This window comes from Crocuta crocuta, unplaced genomic scaffold (assembly GCF_008692635.1).
Source record: "Crocuta crocuta isolate KB4526 unplaced genomic scaffold, BGI_CrCroc_1.0 scaffold248, whole genome shotgun sequence".
In the NCBI taxonomy this organism is placed as follows: Eukaryota; Metazoa; Chordata; class Mammalia; order Carnivora; family Hyaenidae; genus Crocuta; species Crocuta crocuta.
This window is the reverse complement of record NW_027532409.1, coordinates 1,207,930-1,232,206: the sequence shown is the minus strand read 5'-3', so window position 1 is coordinate 1,232,206 and position 24,277 is coordinate 1,207,930. Positions and strand designations below refer to the sequence as shown.

Sequence of the window (24,277 nt, the reverse complement as noted above, 5' to 3'; positions counted from 1 at the left end):
TTTAAAAAATGGTACCATTTAAATAGCATGGAAAAAAAATGAAACATTCAGGTATAAATTCACCAAAACATGCATGGAACCTGCATGCTGAAGATGACAACTGGATGATGAAATAAATCAAAATAGACTCATACAGATAGAGAGACAGCCCCATATTCCTGGGCCAGAAGACTCAATACTGTTAGATGTCCATTCTCACCCAACTGATCTATAGATTCACCACAAGCCCAATCAAAACCAAGCAAGATTTCTTACAGGTATCAATATCTGACTCTAAAATGCCACTGTACACTTATTTTTTTAAATTTTTAAACATTTTAAAATTTACTTCTGAGAGAGAGAGAGAGAGAGAGAAAATGAGCAGGGGAGGGTCAGAGAGAGAGGGAAATACAGAATCTGAAACAGGCTCCAGGCTCTGAGCTGGCTGTCAGCACAGAGCCTGACACAGGGCTCAAACCCACGAACTGCGAGATCATGACCTGAGCCGAAGTCAGATGCTCAACCAACTGAGCCACCCAGGTGCCCCAAATGTACACTTATTTTTTAAAGAAAGAAGTGGAGGAGGAAGCCTTTAAACCTTAAGTGTCCAGAAAATGAAACCAGACACCTGTTGTCATGCTAAATACCATAATCATCTGGGTACGTTTTTAAATAATGTTTTCCTCTGTCTGGCAGAGCTGAATTTGAATAAAATCCTCTCCATGACACAACCTTATTCATAAGACATTATAACCAAAAACATGTTAAGAAACAAAAGTTTGTTCCAAAAAATTAAAAGTAGGACTCAAAATCCTGTTTAAGAAACAATAACAAAAATCACCCCTGGCCTTATCTTTCCTTTAATCTTTGTCCTTATTTCTCCAATGCAGATTATAAAATTTCTTACAATTAGAAAAAGATGAATGACCTTCTTCGTGTTTGAGTTTTGTCCCATTTATACAGTGAGCGTATTTAATGGAATGAAGAGGTGGGAACAGGTTTTTTCTTTTCTTTTTTCCAATTATAATTTGGATCAATGGCTACATACTTTCGGGCAGTGACCCAGTCTGGACTTAGCTCACTGCATCCTCCACCTGATCTCAGAGGACAGAATTCCTTCCAGCTCTGCTGCCAGATCCTGGTCACGCCCACCTCTCAGTCCATCATGAGAACACAATCCCAGACACTGGTAACTCTGTTGCATGGATTTCTTTCTTCAAGTAGCCTGTGGCCCTGGTCAGTTTAATGAGCCTTCATTTCCTTACATTTAAAATGATACTTCCTCACTGGAGTGCTTTGAAAGTTACAGGAGATATCTGTATAAAAGTACTTTGTAAGGTGCAAAACACCAGTATACATAAAACATAAAATAGCTGCAATGTACAGAGCATCTACTATGTACCAGACACAGAACCAGACACTGTACACGTGTAGTGGTATTTTATGTAATCCTGGTAAATCCCCACGGCAACCCTCCAGATTTGGTATCACTGTTCTCCTTTGACAGATGAGGAAACACAGGCTCAGGTTAGCTTAGAGATTGGCAGAATCCAGGGTCACCTGAGTGGCTTAGTGAGTTGAGCTTCTGACTTCGACTGAGGTCATGATCTCACAGTTTGGTTCCTGAGTTTGAGCCCTGCACTGGGCTCACTACTGTCAGCGCAAAGCCCATATTGGATCCTCTGTCCCCTTTCTCTCTGCCTCTCCCCCCAAAAATAAACATAAAAAAAGAAAGAAGGAAAGGAAGTGGCAAAGTCCAGAATTCAAACACAAATGCAGTCCATGCTCTTCTCTTTACACTGCTTCTAGGTACAGACTATGGTTTTCTTTGTCATTCAGAGCTAAGGCAAAAGCACTGTTTAATACCCTTAAGAGGTGGGAGATGAGATTACAAAAGTATAATTTATTGAGCAAATTGCTCCCAGCCTAGGTTACTACACCTGCATAGTAATATAGCGGATGCATACTGATTTCCTGGAAAAACCTTACATCCCCTATCTTCATGCGAGTTTTGCTGTAGAGAGCAAAGATAACACAAAAGAATGGAATGAGATCCCTTATTAAGCATATCTGGATTTAGATGTTTTGCTAGAAGTTCTTTCTTCATCAGTAGATGTCAAAGTCATAAATGATGTGGGAAGGGAGAATAAAGTAAAATGCAGACTATCTTAGCTTTCCTTGGTTTCTAAAAATGTCTGTTGTCGCTAAGCTGTTTTCCAGAACAAAGCAAGCTTTCTTTACTCTTAAGGCTCGATTTGGTTTATAACCTTAATAAACCATATTTTCACTTTTCACAAAGTCAATCTCCCTCTAAAAACTGGGTCTTGACCATACTAACCTTTTAATCCTTCCAGTTAAGAAACAAACAAAAAACAACTGAGTGGTTGTTGTATACCCAGCAATTCCCATCCTTTTAGAATGTTTTACCCAGTGGTTCAAAGCCTTTGGAATGAAAAACTGCTCCAGAAAGAAGCTCAGCCAATGCTCTTTTATTCTGATACAAAGCAGATATCATGAGCAGAAGAACTGGGCTCCTTGAGGTTTCACTCAAGGAAGAAGGCTCATGAACACCTATTTCCCAGGAGATTGATCATGGCAGTGATACCAATACCACTGGGAAGAATGGTTGTTATGATAAATTAAAAGCTATTTTATAATGTGCCCAGGGTATTTTTTGCCATTTGTTGAATGGCACCTACGCACTCGTGAATAGCAGACAGATTGTCTACCTCAATATCTAAAGGAAGGAAATGGTGTTGGCAAATTGGGCTCCATCTTCTATAGACTCTGCCTTCCAAACTCAATTTCCATGCGCATAACCAAAGCTGTATCTATTTGATGATACAGTGGGAACAAATTCTCACCTGAGGTTCTAAGTTAAGTGGCCAGAACAAGCTCTCCTGCTTATCTTCCAAATGCCTATATTCCATGACCCTGGATTCTCAAGCTCTTTCAGATGGACGGCTCTCATCCATGGTTTCAGATTAGAGTAGCCTGGTGAACTTTAAAATGTCTAGCCAACCCTTGAGACCAATGAAATCAGTTCTTCAGTCCTTATAGGTTGTGACTTGTGGTATCCACTACCTTGCTGCCCTCCTCAAACATACACCAGCTCCTCTGAGCTCTGTTCACAGGAAGGAGGCAACATTCTCAGTGCAAAAATGGAACTGCACACAATAGCGTGGCCCTTCTGCATTCGGAGAACCTTGCCTCTTTTAAGGCAGGTTTTGGCAGTGACAGACCTGTCACTCTCCAGCTCCTATTTTAGAAATAACCAAGGGGAGACCTTCTAACATCAACCCCAGCCTTTTTTCTGACCACTGGTCTACAAAGCGTTCTTATGTTGAAATGATTTTGTCCTCCCTCGGGATGCTGGACAGAATCATTAACTGACTCTGACCTCTCTCATGGCTATCCACAGGGATGGATGCCAGGAGGAAGTGTGTCTTATCCGATTACTCAGGGAAGACACTTTGTGAGTTTAAGAACCTGTGTCTATCATAGCCCCTCTTCCTTCTATTGGATAAATTCTTCTTCCATTTGACTTACGTTTGGAAGTTACAGCTTCTATCTTCCCCCAACTCCTGACACCACCCACCATGGCTATGTCCCAGCTCAGCTCTGCTATTTAATAAATGACAACCATTCCCCTGGCACATACATTATATCGTTTAATTTCCTAAGATAATCTCATGAATTGAGCACTAACATTCCCATTTTACAGATAAGAAACAAACTCAGAATGCTCAGGATTCACAGCTGCTAGGTAGTGGGGCTGGGATTCACACTTTCACTTTCCTCTTTTCTATCCTTTTTTACTCTATTTCTTTCTCCCCATGTTGTTCCCCAGCATGTAATCTATTTAGTTATACAATGTGTTTGTGTGTGTGCACGTGTACGTGTGTATGTATTTCTAGACAGTGGGGCCAAGGAGAAACATGGGTGTAATTTTTCCAGTGAGGCATCCTGCATCTTCCCCAGGCTAGGCACCCTACTAAGCCCTTTGGTCCAGAGGGATCTTTCCTCAAAGCAGATTCAGTGACTTCATCTCTATCGTGTCTATCACCTCTATCATCACCTCTATCATGTCTTCATTCTCCTCTTCCATGTATGTATAACATTATTTCATAACTTTTTAACATGTGCAAGTTGCCTTTTAGGCTGTGAGCTTCCTGAGAGAAGGACATTTCTTTCTAAATACTTACCGCCCAGCTCAGTACTTAGCACAAAATAACAACTGCTCAGTAAATGCTCATGAATGAAAGAATATGTCAGTGAAACAGCACTGAAGGAGTTATTACCCCCATTTTACAGACAAGTCACTGAAGGTGGGATTGAGTCAAGTTCCCAAAGCTGCAGAGCCAGGATGGTGGGGCTCATTCCTGCACGGCATAGTCATCCATTCGATAATACCTTGCTAAGTGCCTCCAAGCCCAACCAGACACCCAGGTACTAAGTGGGAAAGCACTTTGGAAGAGATAAAGCTGTATATACAAACACGATGTAATCATTATCATCATTATCAACACTACAGAGCTTAACTAAAGCACTTCCTTCCATTAAAAGCACTACACTGAAACACTTAGAAAGGCATTTTCCAGTTTGAGCCCCTCAGGATCCTATCTGTGCTACACAGCCCTAGCTGCAAGAGTCGTTCCCACTCTGGGGATGCTTGCTAAAGGCAAGAGCTTTCAGAATTAAACCCATTCCTTCCCTGGAGGGCCTTGAGGAGCATGGTGGTGGGCACTTTTTTTTTTTTTTAATGTTTTTTTTATTTATTTCTGAGAGAGAGACAGAGACAGCGTGAGCAGGGGAGGGTCAGAGAGAGAAGGAGACACAGAATCGGAAGCAGGCTCCAGGCTCTGAGCTGTCAGCACAGAGCCTGACGCGGGGCTCGAACCCACGAGCTGTGAGATCATGACCTGAGCCGAAGTCGGACACTCAACCGACTGAGCCCCCCAGGCGCCCCTGTGGTGGTGGGCACTTTTGACCCTCACTCTTTCCTCTGGCTTGTCCAGCAATAGCTACAGTCACTTCTGTGATACAAAGTGGGAGCTATGCATGAAGACGCCCACAGCCCAGAGAGGAGCAAATGCCTGTGAATGAATGAGTGCCCAAGGGAGAAGTTTTTAGTGTTTATTATTATCAGTGGGCAACAAGTGGTGACCCCAATTAGTTAGTACACAAAGGGTCCACAGGCAATGATGCATGCATATGCAGGGAAGGGGCATGCCACACATTCAAATCTACTTATTTCCAATGGCCAAATGGAAGAGAAGCCAACGGAAGTGTGGCAGATTGTGTTCCTTGAAACTTAGACTCTGGGACAGAGAATGACAGGCAGGGGATGAATCAGGAAGTGCTTCTGGGGTCAATGTCTATGGAAGGGAAAGGAAACAGTAGGTGAAGGATGGGAAGGGAAGGGAAAGAGTGGGTAGAAGGGGACTTTGGTGGTGCATGGACAATGAAGGCTTATGGCAACCCCATGGGAAGCTCTGAAGCTGGGGTGACTCTTATACCCCCATGTGAACAGCTACTGGATGACCTTGGGTGAAATGGCTCTGAAGGACAAATTGTCCCAAAGGGAGCTATCAGCCAAGAGTTGTCTACCAGCAGTAATTCTGGTCACTGGGGAAGTAAGTCTTTCATTCTTAAAAATTTGTTTTAATTAAAAATACTGAAGTATAATCAATATATAGCATTATATTAGTTTCAGGTATACAATATAATAATTCAGTACATTTCTCAGTGATCACCAAGATAAGTGTACTCTTAATTCCCTTTGTCTTTTTCACACACATACCCCCCCGCCCCACCTCATCTCTAATAACCACCGGTTTGTTCTCTGTATTTAGAGGTTTTTTGTTGTTGGTGGTCTATTTTTCTTTGTTTTGTTTCTTAAGTTCCACATGAGTGAAATCATATGGTATTTGTCTTTCTTCAGATGATTTATTTCACTTAGCAATGCACCATCTAGATCTATCCATGTTGTTGTTGCAAATGGCAAGATCTCATTCTTTTTATGGCTGAGTAATACTCCATATTATATATATGATATATATAATATTATATNTAACACTCAGTATTATATATGTATACATATTACATATATGTAATACTCCATATTATATATATATATACACATTTTATATCCCCTCCACACACTTCCACAACTTCTTTATCCATTTTTCCAAAGAAGACATACAGATGACCAACAGACATATACNTTTCTTAAGTTCCACATGAGTGAAATCATATGGTATTTGTCTTTCTTCAGATGATTTATTTCACTTAGCAATGCACCATCTAGATCTATCCATGTNTCCCCTCCACACACTTCCACAACTTCTTTATCCATTTTTCCAAAGAAGACATACAGATGACCAACAGACATATACAAAGATGCTCCACATCACTCATCATCAGGGAAATGCAAATAAAAACCACAATAAGATATCGCTTTATACCTATCAGGATGGCTAAAATCAAAACACAAGAAACAACAAGGGTTGGTGAGGATGTGGAGAAGAAGGAACCCTAATACACTGTTGGTGGCAATGCAAACTGGCGCAGCCACTGTGGAAAACAGTATGGAGGCGCCTCAGTATATCCAAAATAGAACTACCCTATGACCCAGTAATCACACTATTGGGTATTTACTCGAAGTCTTTCATTCTTGACGGAAGCTGTGAGTAGTGTGAAAGAGTAGCACAACTTTCTCCACGAGAACTTCACTTTCCAACTACATTTCAGTATGTCACCACTCTCTGTCAGCAGTATTCCCCATGCTCTCATTTACTTGCTTTACAAAGTTCAAATGCATTTACGGAAGAGAAGCATTTAGAATCACAGGCAGACCCTTCTAAAGCCTCAAGGCATCACTAAAACCTAGTTGGTTTTAAAACTTAAGTATAGACTTACAACTGAAGTATACACATCTTCCATCTTCTTTGGGGGGGAAAGGCTCATTTATATTTTCCCTGATTAAGGTGACAGAGCCTCTGACTTATAGATTTGCTCTGTTTGGTATTCATGACTGATGTGTTTAGACTCTAATTCAATAGAGTAAACAATAAAGCATCCATTCGGTTGCAATCCCTAACCAAATCTATCTGTGCACATGATCTGGCCCACTGCATTTATATCTATCTTGTTGTGGCAGCATTCATTAATTTTATGCATTTATAATTGTGAAATGCAAGTACAACATTTCTAAACCTAAAACCAATATACAATTACAAAGTATGTCTGATCCAAAAGACACCCCCCCATCACCATATGCCAAAAATATATGAAAACTGATAGTATCTTCTGGCGAATGGAAAAGCATAATTCAATGGGAAAGAAAACAAAATGGGGGTATCAACCTCACACATACACCCACCTGTGTGTACTCATTCATGTAATCGACACAGTCTTATGATGTCTGATTTGTTCTGGGCTCCAAGTTAGTCATCAGGAAATGAAAGATGAGTAATACACAGTCCTTGTCAACAAGGAGACAGACGTGCAAATACACCACGGGCAGAATAACCTGAGAATTGTTCATGAATGAGTCAGGGGACAAATGAATGAAGGCTGAATGCAACAACAAAGATGAAGACAGGGATATGGTCTGCCTAAATAAGAATGACAATTTGCCCTTTTAATTGGAATTCTCCAAGCACAGAGGGTGGCTAGGCATTCCAGGAAGCTGTGATATTGAGAAAGGGACAGTTGGATTGGGGTGATGTGAGGATGTGAGGATGGAAGGTGCTGTCAAAGTAGGCATGCAAAATAATAATGTGAGGTGTGTGCTACCATGCAGATCCTCAGGCCACACTTTCAAAGGGACTGAGCTGCTCTGCGGTGGAGCCCAGGAATCGGTTCTCTCCCCTTGGCTGAACAGCAGCATGGCAGCCATCTCTGCCTTGCCCTCATGGTGATGCCTTCTCTTTCCCCCTGTCAGCATGTCTGCTGTCAGCTTTTGGTAATTGATACTTATCATCTCTAAATGGTCTCCTTAGATTCCTATCTTTTCTTCATTTTTATTTGAAGTGGCTGATGAATTACATAAAAAGCTTTTCCAGTATCTCTTGATATAATCATTTTAAATTCCTCTTTATGTGTACTGAGGCAATGATATTTGATTTGCAACAGCCTATGATGTGAAAAGGTGTATGCACTGACCAAAGGGAGGTGATTTCTTACTTTGGTTGAAGATCTACTACATGATAGGCATTTTCCCAACATTACGTCCTCGAATCCTTGGAAGATCATTGTGAGGTATCCATTTTTAGTCTCCACTTTACATATTAGGAAACTGAGACTCAGATGCTGAATAGGAGCAAAGGCTGCCTTAAAGATACAGAAGCAAGGAAGGGAAAGGATCTAGAGGTAGCTAAAACTTGTTTTTCTTTCTAAGAACAGACCATCTCTCTGTTGACTTTGGCTGTTACGTCTTTTAATATCATCTTGTTCTTCTCACTCACATGAGGAAAACCACAAAGAACAAGAAACATTCTTAAGACACATTTGCCCCTTCTGGCCCATCATAACAAGTAATTGCAGTGAGAGATCAGAGAAAAAAAGGTCATTCCCCCAGGTGGAGAGAATCAGGGAAGACTTCCTGTAGGAGATACTGTTAGATACAGACCTTGAAGGATAGATGTAGGATTCAAATATGCTGCAATGGGGAGAGATGGGAAGGATATGGGGAAACCTCAAGAGTTACAGAGTCTCTGCAGACAAGGCCAGCCCATGTCATTGGTTTCTGTCTCCCTGACACATATACACATTTACCTAAGGCTAAGTGAAATAGTTAAGTGCTCTCTCTCTCTACCGGAATAGTCGGTAAACATCTTAGTGCTTTTTCAAGAACTACTACACTAAAATGTCTCTGTTTGAAACAATTACAGTGCCCATCACATACCTTGAGATAAATTAATCCGTGAACACATTCCAACTCTTAATATCCTTTTAAAAAGCAGGCACTGAAGCTGTTGGGTGCTTCTTTACTATAGAGAAAGGCAAAAAGGTACTCTAGAAAAGCATTAGCATCTGTTAGCTCGGGATGTGAGGACTCACAGCTGCTACTTGGTGTCAGCCACTCTACATATACCCTCTCGCTACCCCTCCCCAAAATGCAAAGATGCTGAGGAGTTACCACTGTTATCACCGCTTTGCAGAACTGAGGCTCAGAGTGGTTCCATAAATGTTCGATGTCTGAACAGTCTGACACAGAATTGGGAACTAGGTTTGGCAACAAAACTCACATTATTTCCCTATTTTTTAGTGTGTGCTGGACAATGAAGGGCTCCATTCTAGACTCGTCTCTGTCCTGAGTCTCAGTTCCTTTGATCTAGAGCTCTGTTTATCCTGGTCGTTATTAGCACTCTGTTGGTAACTCTTTACTCTAACTCCTTGGCTACCTTTGATCTGGCAGCGCAGTGCTCTCAGCTCTGACCAGCTGGCAAATCCACAGGCCAGCAAAGACAGAATTGCCTCAAGGGTGTCCTTGTCAATCAGGAATAGCTACCACTTCTTGTCCCTTGCAAGGCACTGATGTCCATGAACAGAACTGAGATTCTTCAGACAAGCAGACTTGCCTTTGGATCCTGCTTCTCCTGCAGCCTGGCCAAGGGTTGTCCAAGCACATGGTCTGGACAGAAGCCCCTCCACCCCCTGAAGAACAGGATTTAGTGAGAGGGAAGCACACGGCTTGGGGATATCTGGTCCTGGGTTCAAACCGTAGCCCTGCCACATCTCACCTGCAGGATCTAGACAATTCCTCAAAGCTCAGTCTCAATGTCTAAATAGATTCAACACAGTTAACATGCATCTTGCAAGACGTGTCATCATTAGATGAGTCTGGCCCATTGCAACTACCAAGTGGTAATTCTTTTCAACTTCCACCCACTTCTCAAGTGGTTCAGGTGTACTTCATTCACCTTTCTGTCTGCAACAGCAAGCACACGGGGCAACACACAGTAGGAGCTCACAAAACAGGATGAGCCTTGAACTCCATCCTCCTCCTGTCTCAAAAGTCTAGGGTAGGGACGGGCCAACTATGTCCCTCAGGACAAATCAAGTCCACTATCTGGTTTTTTAAAATATTTTTTAAATTAAAATACATTGATGCTCATTCCCTTGTGCATCGTATATAGCTGTTTTTCTGTTACAACAGCAGAGGTAAGTAGATGCAAGAGTGACCATTTTCTCACAAAGCCAAAAATATTTACTAGGACCTCCTTACGGAAAATGTTTGTGGATCCCTGGTCTTGTGTATAGGATCTCTCAGTGAGGGAGAGCCCTGGAAGGCCTCTTTGTTATGAAATGTTCCTCTGCTCCTCACGTACTCTTTCTCTGATTTATTTATCTTTTTCCCCTTAGCTCATTGATGATTCTGTAACATCTATGCCACCTTTCTTACACATGTTGTTTACTCTCTATCTTTCCTGCTAGAAAGCTTCATGTGGGCAGGGAATTTTGTTTGTGGTGTTCTATATGCCAGAACCTTGACCGGTGCTTGCACATAAGTGGGAACCCCACAAATACCTGTTGAATGAATAAACATGGATTTCATTGAAAAGATTATTTAGCCAAAGTGCGTTGGAGGGGCTCTCTCTCGTGGAAGATACTGGGGGTTTGAGAGGGACGAGGTGGCTCTCCAACCCTTGAAGGAAAGGTATTACTTTTCTTATTTTAGAGATTCTGGTTAAGTCAGAGCTTCTTGAACTTTAATGTGCATGTGAGCCATCTGGGGATCTTGTTACAATGCAGGCTCGGATTCAGGAGGACCGAGCTGGGACCCTGGGTGCGGCAGTTCTGACAAGCTCCAGGGTGCTGCCAATGAGGCTGGTCTACAGACCACACTTTGAGGAGAGAGGGTTGAAAGCAGGCACTTGGGGTCTATAACTAAGAAGGGAGTTCTGAATCTGCAAATCACAGGGGCCAGCATTTCCTTTTTGATCCCTTTTCTCCACCTACATGCATCTCAGTCCTACGGTCTCACAGAACCTGTTGCGCCTCCCTTCCGAGGCTGCTACCTCTTCCCCAAACACTGTGCCTCCAGACCTTCCCTTCCAGAGGTGCCCTCCTCCCTGCCCCCCACCAGCATCTTCAGCTTCTTCCTCTGCACAGACCCCTCTACTTCGTTATACAAGTGCCCAGGACTTTCTGGCCCTTCAAGTAGCCACTCTCATGTTTCTTCTCTGTTTTAGAGCCTAGTGGTTAAAAGAAGTATCCTCCTCCTCATGGGCTCTAGACTGGCTTCCTCCCTCAACCTACCCCATGACCTGCAAAAGTGACTGCTGATGCTCAGATGTCAGGGCCATGTCATTATCTCTCTGCCTCCCTACTGTCAAATCTTTCTTCTGCAAAGGACTTGGTTCTTAAGGCTTTGCTTCTACCTCTCTGTCTGCATTTTCAGTTCTTCTGCTCCTCTGAATATTCAACCATGGTCAGTTACCCAGCTGGCATGAGCTTCACACTTTAAGATCTGTGATTTAGGGGTCACCTGGGTGGCAGTCAGTTGAACATCTGACTGTGCTCAGGTCATGATTTCGTGGTTTGTGATTTGAGCCCCACATCAGGCTCACTGCTGTCAGCGCAGAGCCTGCTTTGGGATCCTCTGTCCCCCTCTTTCTCTGCCACTCCCCTCTTGTGTGCACTCTCTCAGAAATAAACATTTAAAAAAATCTGTGACTTAGAATTCTAAATTTGCACAGGGGCGCCTGGGTGGCTCAGTCGGTTAAGCGTCCGACTTTGGCTCAGGTCATGATCTCGTTGTTCATGGGTTCGAGCCCCGCATCAGGCTCTGTGCTGACAGTCAGCTCAGAGCCTGGGGCCTGTTTTGGATTCTGTATCTCCCTCTCTCTCTGACCCTCCCCTGCTCATGCTCAGTCTCTCTCTCTCTCAGAAATAAATAAAACATTAAAAAAATCAAAAAAGAACTCTAAGTTTGCACAACTGTTTCTCACTGCACCTTGAACTACAAGTACTTGCTAGTCTGTCTCTTACACTCTTGCACTGTAAATTTTTGATTCTACCACAGTACCCAGCACAGTGCCTGGTATGAAGTGGGCATCCAAAGACAGTGCTATGCACACTGGCTAACAGATAGAGGAGGTGAGGTGCCCAGAGCCTGGGATGAGTCACTGCATGTCTGTAACTACTGTGGAACACCGATGTCAGAAAAACTTCTCAGAGGCCAGAGGAGCTCCCAGGGGCCACCACTACTTCCCTGGCCCCTTATGGTTTCTAAAAAGGAAATTAAAAAAACTAACATTTCATTAGTGCCAACTTTGTGTGGGGCACTTTATAAAATCCCTCATTCCCTGAGTTAGGCACTCTTAGCTCTATTTTAGAGTGAAGAGAAATAGGGCTCAAGGAGTTCTAAGGATTTTCTCAAGGCTTCATAACTGGTGTGTAACAAAGATGTGGCTTGAACCCAGAGCTGCATAATTCCCAGAGCTCATTCTCTTCACCATAGGAACACCACCCTATAACATTGTAAACCTTGTGCTTTTGCAGTTCCCTTTGCTTAGAATTCCTGTTTCTTCTAAGTAGTGGGCAAAAATACTGGTAAGTATCCCCTGTCTCATTAAAAAATTAGTCACCCAAGTAAGTGCTCCTAAACCACAGTACATATAGGTGCATCTCGGCCAACATTTCAAGTATTTGATTTCATACTAGTCCCCAGACAGGGTTGAATGCTAGGAAGGTGGGACTCAAAGTTCTCATCATCTCTCCATCCACAGTGTCTGGAACATAATGTGCATGTTCAATGCATGTTTGCCAGATGAGTGAATGAACAAATGAAACAGGTTTTCCAGTACTTTCAACGTTGGTGGTGGGGTCCATCGGTTCCTATACAACGTGATGGTGGTGGTACCAGAATCTTATCCACTCAGTGACTAGCCTACTGACCTTAGACTGAAACCCTGAGCAGAGGTAGCAGCAGAGCCTTTTGCTGGCTCCATCCTCATCTGTGAAGGCTTCAGCAGATGATCACTAACAGACAGGGCCTCTCTCGTAAGGCTGGGTGTGCCGGGGTGGAGCAAGACATGGAATGATGGACAGTACACTTTACCAGAAGCCAGTCATTCTGAGGTTTAATCCCACTGGATCTGTGATTTCACACACTTTTCTTGACCTCAATGTTCAAACACTGGAAATGCATATTAAGGATATGGGACTACTTCAGTGGTTTTCTTAACTTTTCATTACCAAGGATCTATTTATGTAGTTTTTTCCCCTTTACTTTTGTGTTCTCAAAATGTCTGGTTTAATAATGAGAAAAACCATCATTTTAGAAAGTGAAAAAAAAAACCTGACAGGCAACAGGCCAGCTGTAACTACTAATAAAGTGGATTGATAACAGAAGATAACTATTGCCAAACACCAGACTGAGATAATTCTAGCCCCAAGACCTTGGATGTGTCTACAACCTGTGAAGGCTGGTTTTAGGTAAAGTCCCGTTTCCCTGTAGACTTGATGAAATAGTGGAAACAGCGAATGAATTTCTTTCTAACCTTTGAGCCCCTTAAGGTGACACATTCCCCAAGTAGACTTCCCTGAAGTTGCTGAGATCTGTGATTATGTTTTATGTCTGCAAGTCCTGCAGGGGGATTAAGTTGACCTCTTGCTGAAATTTGGCGATTTCTAACTAGAATATTACACAACCAAAGGAGAAATATCCCCTCAAAGCTCCAAACAAAGGGATGGGGGGGATCCAAGATGGCAGAAACATAACAGACATCAACAATGCAACAATGATAGTGCATTTTCAAATGGAAAACATCTACGAGAAATAAAAACTTTGGGGCTACAGATGACTTAGACAGAAGGGAGTATGAGAAACCAATAGACACTTGGTTGGTGCAGGAAATGCATGCTACAGGTTCCCTTACAGGGCACGAAGCAAAGTTTCCCCGGGTCGATACTTACAAGTAATAGGAGTAGGAATAAGCATTTCTTCTATATATTGATGGGCAGTCAGATGAAGGAAATGTCCAAAAAGGGGGAAAAAGAAAAGACAAACAAACAAGAATTAGATTTATATGAAATCTTGATTCTTAGAAATGCACATAGTATTTCAGCATCCCAGAGCTCAAGGAGATGCAAGTTTCTCTACTAATCATCTTCACTGAGAATCAGATACTTTCAGTGGTAGAAGGAGTGAGGGAGACCTGGAGAAACTCACTACTCATGTAGAGAAAGTCATGTCTAATGTTGGCTGTTTTAATTGTTTATGTTCTTTTTTTATGGTCAATCAAAACTAGTCTCCTTGTAACTATGGCTTTTTTGGTCCTGGGTCAGATTTCTGTGGCCTTCTAGAACTACTCTACCATTCCTCATGTGACAGTACTCTTAAGATCTAAGGAAAACCATAATGACTTGTATGTTCTCTGTTTCAGGTCAAACCACATCAGAATCTATTTAAGTAAGTCATGTAAGGTCTTGCCAAAAGCAAGGTAATCAGATAGCAGCATTCAAGATGGCTTCCCGATGATCCACACTTCCCAGTATGCATACCCATGTGTAGTTCCTTCCCACAATGAACCAGGGCTGGCCCTATGTGACCAACAGAATGTGGTAGAAATTACATTCTAGAACTTTCTAGGATATATCAGAAAGAAGACTTGTAGCTCTGTCTGGGTGTTTGAAACTCTCAGTTGGAACCCTGACTCTCCATGTAAGAAGTCCAAGTATCTTGAGGTTGCCATGCTGAAAAGGTCATGTGGAGAGACCCTAAAACTGTATGAAGAGACACATCCAGCCAGAACCCGCTAGTTGGATTATGTCAATTGAGATTCCTGGTATCATGGGATAAAACAAGTCATTCCCTCTGAGCCTTGACCAAACCATAGATTCATAAGAAATACAAGTCACTAAAATCCATGTTTGTTACCTATTCGTAGATAACCAGAACAAAACTCCAACTTCATCATTAAAGAACATTGCACTAAGAGAAAGGAGTTCCAAACTTCACTCTGAATAAACTACAACTTTAATTCTCTATGCCTTTATTTTCTTACCTGATCCTCAGATGAGGTGAACTAGATCACTAGTTTTAAAAGCTGTGTGTGCAGGATCCTGCGGGTTCTGCACAGTAGCCTCATTGAAACGGGAGAGGGGGATACTGAGCAGGTAGGACTGCTTATCCATGAAATCCAGCACTTCTCCATTTTTACCTCTTTTATAAATTGGCGTTTCATTTAAAATGTCACATGACTAAGAATTCTGCTCTCCAAAAGGATGTTTGAAAAATCACTACCTGCAATCTCTTTCTGATGTCCCTTCTGGCTCTTTGCTTCTGAACAATAAAAACTCAAACAAGTCCACGATATTCCCTTTGTTATAACTTTTTGTATTTTCTAGGAAAATAAACAGGAGTGCTTTTATCTTACGGACTTCGTCTCACTGACAATAACTGACACATTTGTGGATTGAGAAAAATTGCTGGTAATTAAGGTCCCCAAATATCCATCTGAATAGGCAAGAAAAGTTCCCTTCCTTCTTGTGTTATTTGGTTAATTGCAACTGTTACCCAGTTTGCTTGGCACAGAAGATGCAGCCTTTACATCTGCAGGGTAGGAACATGTGCTCAGAGCCTCAAATTTCTCCCTCTCAAGTTCCAAGTGGCCAAAATCTCGAGGCAGGTGACCTCTAGGCTTTGTCTTATCTTTCACGAAAGCCCAACTCTAGCTACAGAAGGAAAGTGACTCTGAGAGCTAAGAAGTCATGGCAGAAAAGAAGCTCCATGCTTACTTGGGAAGCTGGGCTGGTCAAAATGACCCACAGTGCAGCAAGATCTGTCTGGTCACTCATAAAACCATTCAGTGTCTTCGGTTAAACTAACAGTGACCCTAGATGATGAAAGGGTTGAGGAATTCCCTACCATGATGGGTGGGAGTGGAAAAGCCCATGCGAGTCACCAAATTCCTTTAACCAACCATACAGGTTCATGCTATAAGGTGATCATTCCTCTCCTCCATTGCTGGCTCTGTGGTCCAGTGACTGGAAATGTGATTCCTTGGGGAAGAAAATGCAGGATCCATCTGATGAAGACTTATAGACACCTATGTTCTCCATACTGTCAAGAACAGTGGGCTGAGAATCAAGAGGCCAGGGTTCTGATCCCAGAACTTTCACTTGCTCACTGTGACATCCTGGGTAAGTCTGTTCCTCCCCCTGGACCTCTGTTTCCTGATCCACGTACCATGGTGAACGGCATGGATGACTGCCAGCCTAAACAGCTTTGGGGAGTGGAAATGTGATGTCTTAGCATCCTAGCACCGCCACTTGCTAAGGGCATGTCTCTGATAAGTCACTAATTAGGTATCTCTGAGTCTCAGTTGCTCCATGTCAAGGTTGGGAGTGATAATTACCTACTCCCAAAAGTGGGCATTAACATTAGATTAATCTAAATCACATTCAAATTATACATGATATATAATATATAAAATGTTTTAATTTTTTTTAATGTTTTTATTTATTTCTAGGAGAGAGAGAGAGACAGCGTGAGCAGGGGAGGGTCAGAGAGAGAGGGAGTGACAGACTCTGAAACAGGCTCCAGGCTCTGAGCTGGCAGTCAGCACAGAGCCCGACGCAGGGCTCAAACCCACGAACCGCGAGATCATGACCTAAGCGAAAGTTGGACACTTAACCGACTAAGCCACTAACCAGGCGCCCCTAAAGTGTTTTAAATAAATTAATCTAAATTAATATTAGATTAGATTAATCTAAACACCTGACATTAGTAGTGCTTGGTAAAGGGGAATTTACGCCCCACCTTATCCATAGATACAAGGTTTGCTGCTTCTCACTCCAGTAAACAGGAACGAAGTGTTCATCTCTTTAGGAATATTTAAAATAGTATTAAAATAAGAAAAATACTTATGTAGCACTTACTATGTGTCAGGCATTATCCTAGGTTCTCATACATTAACTCATGTATTCCTCACAATCATCCTGACAGGTGGATATCATTATCAGCCCCACCTTGTAGATGAAGAAACTGAGGCAGAGAAGGTAAAGTAACTTGCCTAAGATCTTGCAGCTAGTAACTGGATTTGATAGCAATGAGGCTCCAAAGCTGAACAGCAACATGGGTCTAAAGCTCATGTTCTTGACCACCAGCCTATGCTGCTATATGAAGAAGGAAGAAAACAGGTGAATGTTGAGCAACACAGCGGGTCTGGCATTGATATGACACATGCCTTAAATCCTTTCATCATCTCCGTAACCCCATGGAGCAGGGAGTGTGTTTCTCAGTTTTGGTTGAGGCATCTGAGGCTCCAAGGGTCACTCCTCACTAGTAGAGGACCCTACAGCTATTGTGTAGTTTGGGGCCAATGGGAAGGCCTCCAACCTGAACCAGGTTTCCTCACCATCAGCAGCCCCAGGCTGTGCTATTGGGCCCCAGGCTGCATTCAATATTCTGGACATTCCGGGCTTTTCTGCTTCCAACCTTCAGGATTTGCCTCTGCTTGTGCCACCTCCTCATGACAACACACTTCCTTGCCTTCAAACCACCTCTTCAAAGTAGCTTTTCTGAGTTATCCTGGCTGTCACCAAAAGCAGGTGCTATCCCTGGCCCAGCTTTAAGGCAACTCCAAATTAACAGTGACTGACAAGCTTCTATTAATTATCTTTTCCCAATTAAACTGCAAAGTCTTACAGGGCAAGGATTATAGTTCTTTTCCGTGTAGCCAAAACACAGTATACATGTGTATACTCTGAGGCTTGAAGAAGATTTACTGAAGGTCTAACTTTACAAGGATACAGTGATATTGTAAGTAACAGATTGCCCGAGACCAAAAATCCAGAGCAGGAAGACAGCTGTGCTTAGGGGGAAAAACAACAACAACAACAACAAAAAACTCCAAACTTAATAAATCACATATTACACAATCTTCTTTTCAGCTGGCTGACAAAACTGACTTGAGGCACAGCTTTCCTTTGTTCCATACTATTTAAATGGGACTAAGCTGTCTACTTAACCATCTGTTTGACCATCTACCTATCCATCTAGCTCATAAACCCACCATCCACCCTTCTACCTATCCATGTATCCATCTAGGCATGCATCCAACCACTCATCCCTCCACACATCTAATCATCCATCCATCTACCTACTTAGCAATTTATCCACCCACTTATCCATCTAGCCCATAAACCCAGACACTCATCTATTTATCCATCCACTCATCTTCCCTTTAATCCAACAATCCATCCATCATCCACTCATCCATTTTTCCATCATCAACTCAGCAAAAACTTCTCAAGGGCCTACTACATATACCTGTCCCTGCTAGGTACCAGAGATAGAAAGACAAATGAGATCTTGATCCAGCCCAAATGTCTGATGAAAGAGCCAGATAAGGAACTTATAAAACAAATAACAGTAAGAGCTACCACTTAAATAGCAGGAGGTCACATGTGCCAGGTACTGTTCCTGTACATTATACAGACTATTTAATCCTCACTATAATAACAGCATTATTATCCTTGTTTTGTGGAAGAGGAAAGTGAAGCTCAGAGAGGTTAGACAACTTGCTCAAGTTTACATAGGTGAGTATGGGATGAGAATCCAAGCAGTCTGACTTTAGGAGGCTGCATTAGTAACCACTAGGCTCTACTGTCTTCTGGAGTGATAAATGGTATTGTGGCAACACAGGAAGTAGTGGGATCATATCCAGGGGGGAAGGGTAGGGAGGGAGACAGATAAGGTGGCCTAGAGTCTATGATGCTTGAGTTATAAAGTCAAGGAGCATTTAGATAAAGTAGGAGGAAGGGCATTTCCAGGCAGATGGAACTGTTTATAGAATGGTTAGGTCAGTTAGCAAGGTGAGAATGTCAAAATGTTGGCAGGTCTTAGTTCCCAAAGAGCTTACAGAGCTCAGTCTCAATACCACCGGCATTGGCAGAACCAATGACCAAATATTTTTCTAGATGAACGATTCTGGCAAAAGTGTGAGAAGAAAACTGTAGGGGAGAGGGACTGGGGTCATGGAGGCTGCAACAGGGGTCAAAGCAAGAGATGTTGGGGGCCTATCTTGTAATGGCCATGGGGAAGGAGATGTGAACATGAAAGGTGATTCAGGAGGTGATTAAATGTGAACAATCTGAAGGGGACCTCCAAGCTTCTGGCTTGAGTGGCTACTGAGGGAGGGCAAACAGAAGGATTCACTTTTCAGTGGGTAGAGCAAGGAGCTGTTTAGAATGGGGTGGACAAAACAGCATGACATCCTTAATTTGGGCTGTTTGCCCATGTCAAAGAACCACTCAAAATTATGCCTCACATTTCAGCATCTCAGCAAGTCCCATTTTCTATTTCATTCAGGCTAGACATTCAGGTGTTTAAGAGTGTCATACCCATTATCAAACTGGCCAAGTTTGAGACCTAGCTCTGCCAGTTATTAGCTATGTGATTTGGGACACTTTTCTTCAATTCAGCATTTCAGCTTTGTGATCCATAGTACACTATAATCTCACAGTGATACTGTCTCTTTTGGCTGACCCAGAAGTTCCCTTTACCTATTGACTCACTCTTTTTCCCCCCTGGATAGATAATGTGTTCCCTGAAAGCTCAGACCATGCTATATCTTTCCCTTGCTGCCATTTTAGTCTTACCCCCTCACCACAGGACTGGGCTTACTCTTGGTGCTCCATGTTGATATTTAGGTCTATGTCCTGAGTGAAGCTTTCCTGCCCAAGAGATGGAGTGTTAATTCTGGGCCCCATCTGTTCTAATTGCACCGAGCTCCTCCATTCAACACGTTTTTAGGGAATCCCCAGTATCCACATGGCACATTTATGATAAGGATGAATCAGAATAGACAGCTGATGGTTTAGTAGAGAAGATAAGATATGAATACAGACGACAAATATAACAGGATATAACATGGATCCTCACAGAGAGGATCCAGATGGCGAAGAGACTGTATCTGGATTGGAGGTCAGGAAGGGTTTACTGGAGAAGGCAGCTTTTGAATTAGACCTTAAACAGGGGCAGAGTGTGGTCACATGGAACTGAGGAACACAGGCATTGAACGAGGAAGAAACTTCACAAGCAAAGGTATAATAGTAGAGTAAGACCTTAGGAAATGTTCCAGAATTACTGTGAGCAGGGGGACAGCACAGCTTGACAAAATTCTCCAGATGTCCTAACGGGTATGCTTCGTCTTTCATCTCTACCCCATGAACTATTGTTATAAGGCAGGAGAAGCCATCAAGGGATTTTAGACAGCAGGTTTGGGAGTATAAGTTTCCTTTCTGAAAGGTTATTTTGGCTGCTTTGGGGAGGGGGCTGGGGCTGGGGAGGAGACTCATACAAGAGAGCTATGGGGGCCTGCACCAGGAAGGGGCAGTGCAGGGAGTGGGGACAGGGTGTGACCAAGAGAAGGTAAAGATGTGGGTTTAGTGCACTTGTGGGGATGAGCACCGGGTGTTAAATGGAAACCAACTCGACAACAAACTATTTGTAAAAAAAAAAAAAAAAAAGATGCCGGTTTAGAACTAGCAAGGTGATGCAATCCCATCAGTTTGCCTGAGGGAATGAGAGGGAGTGCCCACCATTGATATGGGGATGTAGGATCGTAAGCAAGTTAGTGGGTAGGTGATTATTTGGGCTTTTCAAGAGAGGGGTTTTCAAGAGAGATGTCCAAGGGCAGCTGATACAGGGCAAATAAGGCTAAAGCAGAAGATCCTGCCCTTCTGGGTCATTTCCACCCTGAGGCCAGCAAAACAACAACCACCTTGTGGCTAAATCCACACCTGAAGACTTGTGTACATGGCATGGTGGCTGCATGCAGGGGTGTCACTACATCTTTCTGGGGCTGGGGGCTTGTGGGAAGACTCAAGTGAGAGGTAGTAGTTGAGAGTCCTACCTGGAAGAATATGTGGCTGAGGGTTAGAGAGGGACAGGAAACCTGTAGGTAAAGACAAACAGCTGACATTTGATTCAGGGAAATGGATGTATTACAGCAGAGAGTAGGAGAAAATGATCTCTGACCCTGGGTTGCCTGCTTCCTATTCCAGGACTCATTTACTTTCCACCAGTCTCCATGGACTAACAGAATAAAAGTAACAGCATTCAGTTAACTTTCTAGAGTCACAGAGCCTGGTTTGGATTTCCTCTCTACCTAAGATCTTGGGCAACTTACAAACCTTTACAAACTTCAGTTTCCTCTTCTCAAACAAGCAAAGGCATACCAATGTCCTATCCTATTATGATTATTTGTAGTATTAAAATCAGAATATGGTGACAGTTTAGATGGAAAGTAAATTAGGTTAGATGATGTGTACTGATTGCAGCACTGCTCTTAGCATATTAGCATAGGAGCTGCCTTGGTACAGGTGATGGTCATGTGTGAGATGAATGTCTGTTGATAGGCAGTTAGAGGAAATAAAGCCTATCAAAAGACCATGAGCTTATTTGATTTTCAGAACAACCAACCCCATGGGATTAGCCATATCTCACAGTTGAGAAAGGAAAGGCTGAACTTTGTTGCTTCTCCAAGGCTAACAGCACATAAATGGGACCCAGTTCTTCTGCCTCCCAGTCTACAATAAGATGTCTGTTCCCATGAGACTGGGAGCTCCTGGGGCAGACCCAAGTCACAGAGAATCAAAGTACACCAAAAGACAGACATTTATCTCAAAGTAGACTCTCATATCTCAAACTCAAGACGCTCCAAATTCACTCCTGGAAAAGTTACTATTTGGACAGACATGGTTGGGAGAAAATTGAGGCTGGACCAGAAAAAGCTAGGCAGGGGGAGGAAGAGGGGGGAAGGAAGTGGCTAGAACCATGTGGGGGGGGCTGACTGCAAAAAGGTCTACTAAAAATTACTCAGTTTCCATTTGAAAAGCAAAAAGGGAATGAAAGGTTAATAGAGGATCCAGATAAGGCTTGGGGTACAAACCTAGCAAAGAATCCTGCTTGCCCTGGCTCCAGTGTTTCCCCATGCAAAAGTAAATGGCTATGCCTTAAGCCTTGGAGGACCATGCTCAGACTTCAGGAAGTATGTCCAGAGGAATAAACTGGGACTATGGGAAGCTTGCGGGCATGCACCCATACGTGTGCATGTCCCCCCGAACAAACATTGAAATGTAGAACTTCCTATACGTGTGTGGCTAATAAACACCTTCAAACATCAAGGTTAAGGCACTCAGGCTTGAGCTTTACACTTTAATTTTCACTGAAGGCTCCCAGAGCCTTAAGGTAGTAAGACAAGGGACCACAGGGGTGGCCTAGCAAACCTCTGGCTGCACATTTCTTTGGGAGAGGATGTCCAGCAATTCTAAAGGGAGGAGACCAGGGAAGAAGATGACCAGGACTGTAGTAATGAGTCTCTCTCTATTTTAAAACTCAACAGGATGGTCTTGAAAAGGAGGTATGTTCTATTACATAGTTGTACATTCTGAGGTCCAGATGTGATCAAGGGAACCAGGAGTAAAGGATGGAGCCATTATCCAGCCAATATCCAATATCCTAGTAATTAACTGTATCAGGGAGGGGCTCTAGGCTCCCTTCTTATAATGCTCATGTAATCCTTTATATCTCCACAAATCCTTGATTCTGTATCGACCTACCTTCAAAGAAATCCTCTCCAAAGAGCCAAAGGTACTACAAAAAATACTTTAACTTGTATATTTTGCAAACTGTAAGGGAATCCTATTCGAATCATCCTCCAACAGGGGCTCCTGGGTGGCTCAATCGGTTAAGTGTCCAACTTCACCTAAGGTCCTGATCTTGTGGTCCGTAAATTTGAGCCCTGCATTAGGCCCTGTGCTGACAGACAGCTCAGAGCCTGGAGACTACTTCGGATTCTCTCTCTCTCTTTCTCTCACCCTCTCTCTCTTTCAAAAGTAAATAAACATTAAAAAAAAATTGAACCCCCCCCCCCCCAATTTCAGATCCCTTTCTGCAACCTTAAATTTCTCAATATCCCCTCTATCCACTGCGAAACAACCAAGCAACAAGAGAACATCCCTCAGGCTATGTCTCCACCCCTCTATCCACCTCCCCAATCTTATGAACGTAAATTAATTTAGTTGCTTTCATTAGGTCTTTCCCTTGATCCTCTATCTCTAGCCCATTCTCAGTTAGCTTTCTATTTCAGTATCACAAAAGAAAACACCTAACAACAAGAAAAAGACTCTTTGGGAAAGGTCTTTATCACAAGAAAACCCTATAAGGCCAGTGATGACAAGCTCTACAGGTACAAGCTAGGGACATCTTATGTGTACTGAAACCTTCTGGCTGCAGCTTTGGGGAAGTTTTTGAGCCAGCTGAATCCCTTAGTAGAAGAGAAAACAGGAAGTCACCACTCCCATGTCTGTAGAGGTTAGGAAGAAGACCCAGCTCAACTCAGTGGAGGGGATATAGCAGACATTTGACTTCTGAGAGTTCTTGCATCCAGGAACGAACTCTATGTCACACTGGGACACTGAAGAGATGCTGACACCAGGGTCCTGAGTTGTGATGATCTGCCTATTATTTGGGGGTTTCTTTTCCTTTAATATCTCTTCCTTTTAGGTAGCTGTAATGTCCCAGCATTCTGGCCAGCAGTAAGTTAGTTACAGACTCAATTGAACAATGAAGTTTTCCCCATACTTCTATATGGGGCTGGAGTCAGAAGACCTAAGGGAGCTAACCTTTGGGGGCATCTCTAGACATCAGGAGGCACTGTGGTTTAGTGGAAAGAGTGCAGAACTATCTTTATGTTCTCTTTTTCTCCTCTCCTTTCCTTGCTCCACACCTATCTATAAATTATCACTATCAAGTAGGTCAGCAAAAGGTCTTCTTTTCTCCAAAAGATACTGTATATGCAAACATTGATCAGCCTCCACTGCCACCCCACCCCCCTCACTGCCACAACATCTGAGTTTTGCTTCTCGGAAACAAATGGTGGTCATGTGATGCTTGTTGGTTGGGTCTAATGGACAGTTTTGATAGAGGTGAGAGACAATGAAGATATGCAGTAGAGGTTAAAGCCACACAAAGGATTTTCTTTATATTTGTTCCCACCCTGGAAACAGAAAGCCCTTTCCTCCCTCCTGAAAAGTCACACATTGCAGAAATAGCTGTGGAGAAGGAAGTGAAATTTCTTCAGAATCTCACAGATGATGGTGACGTGGGTTAAGCCAGGCTTTAGAAAGAGCAAAATTGGAAGAGCTTATCTGACTTACAAATCAGTGGCAAAGAATGGGAACATTTCAGGTCTATCAAAGAGGAATGAGATTCTATTAAAGTGGTTACTTTTTCCAGGTAGACAATTCCCAACTCACCTCTGCCTCTAATGCG

General features: G+C 42.8%; 1 protein-coding gene across 1 annotated transcript in view; it reads right to left on the bottom strand.

The window, feature by feature from the left end:
• PTPRT (protein tyrosine phosphatase receptor type T) overlaps positions 1-24,277 on the bottom strand; it is a 703,891-nt gene that overhangs the window by 139,151 nt on the left and 540,463 nt on the right. Inside the window, exon 14 of the mRNA XM_077778839.1 lies at positions 13,909-13,938. Within this exon, the coding sequence (XP_077634965.1) occupies positions 13,909-13,938 (30 nt within the window). The remainder of the gene's footprint in view (positions 1-13,908; positions 13,939-24,277) is intronic.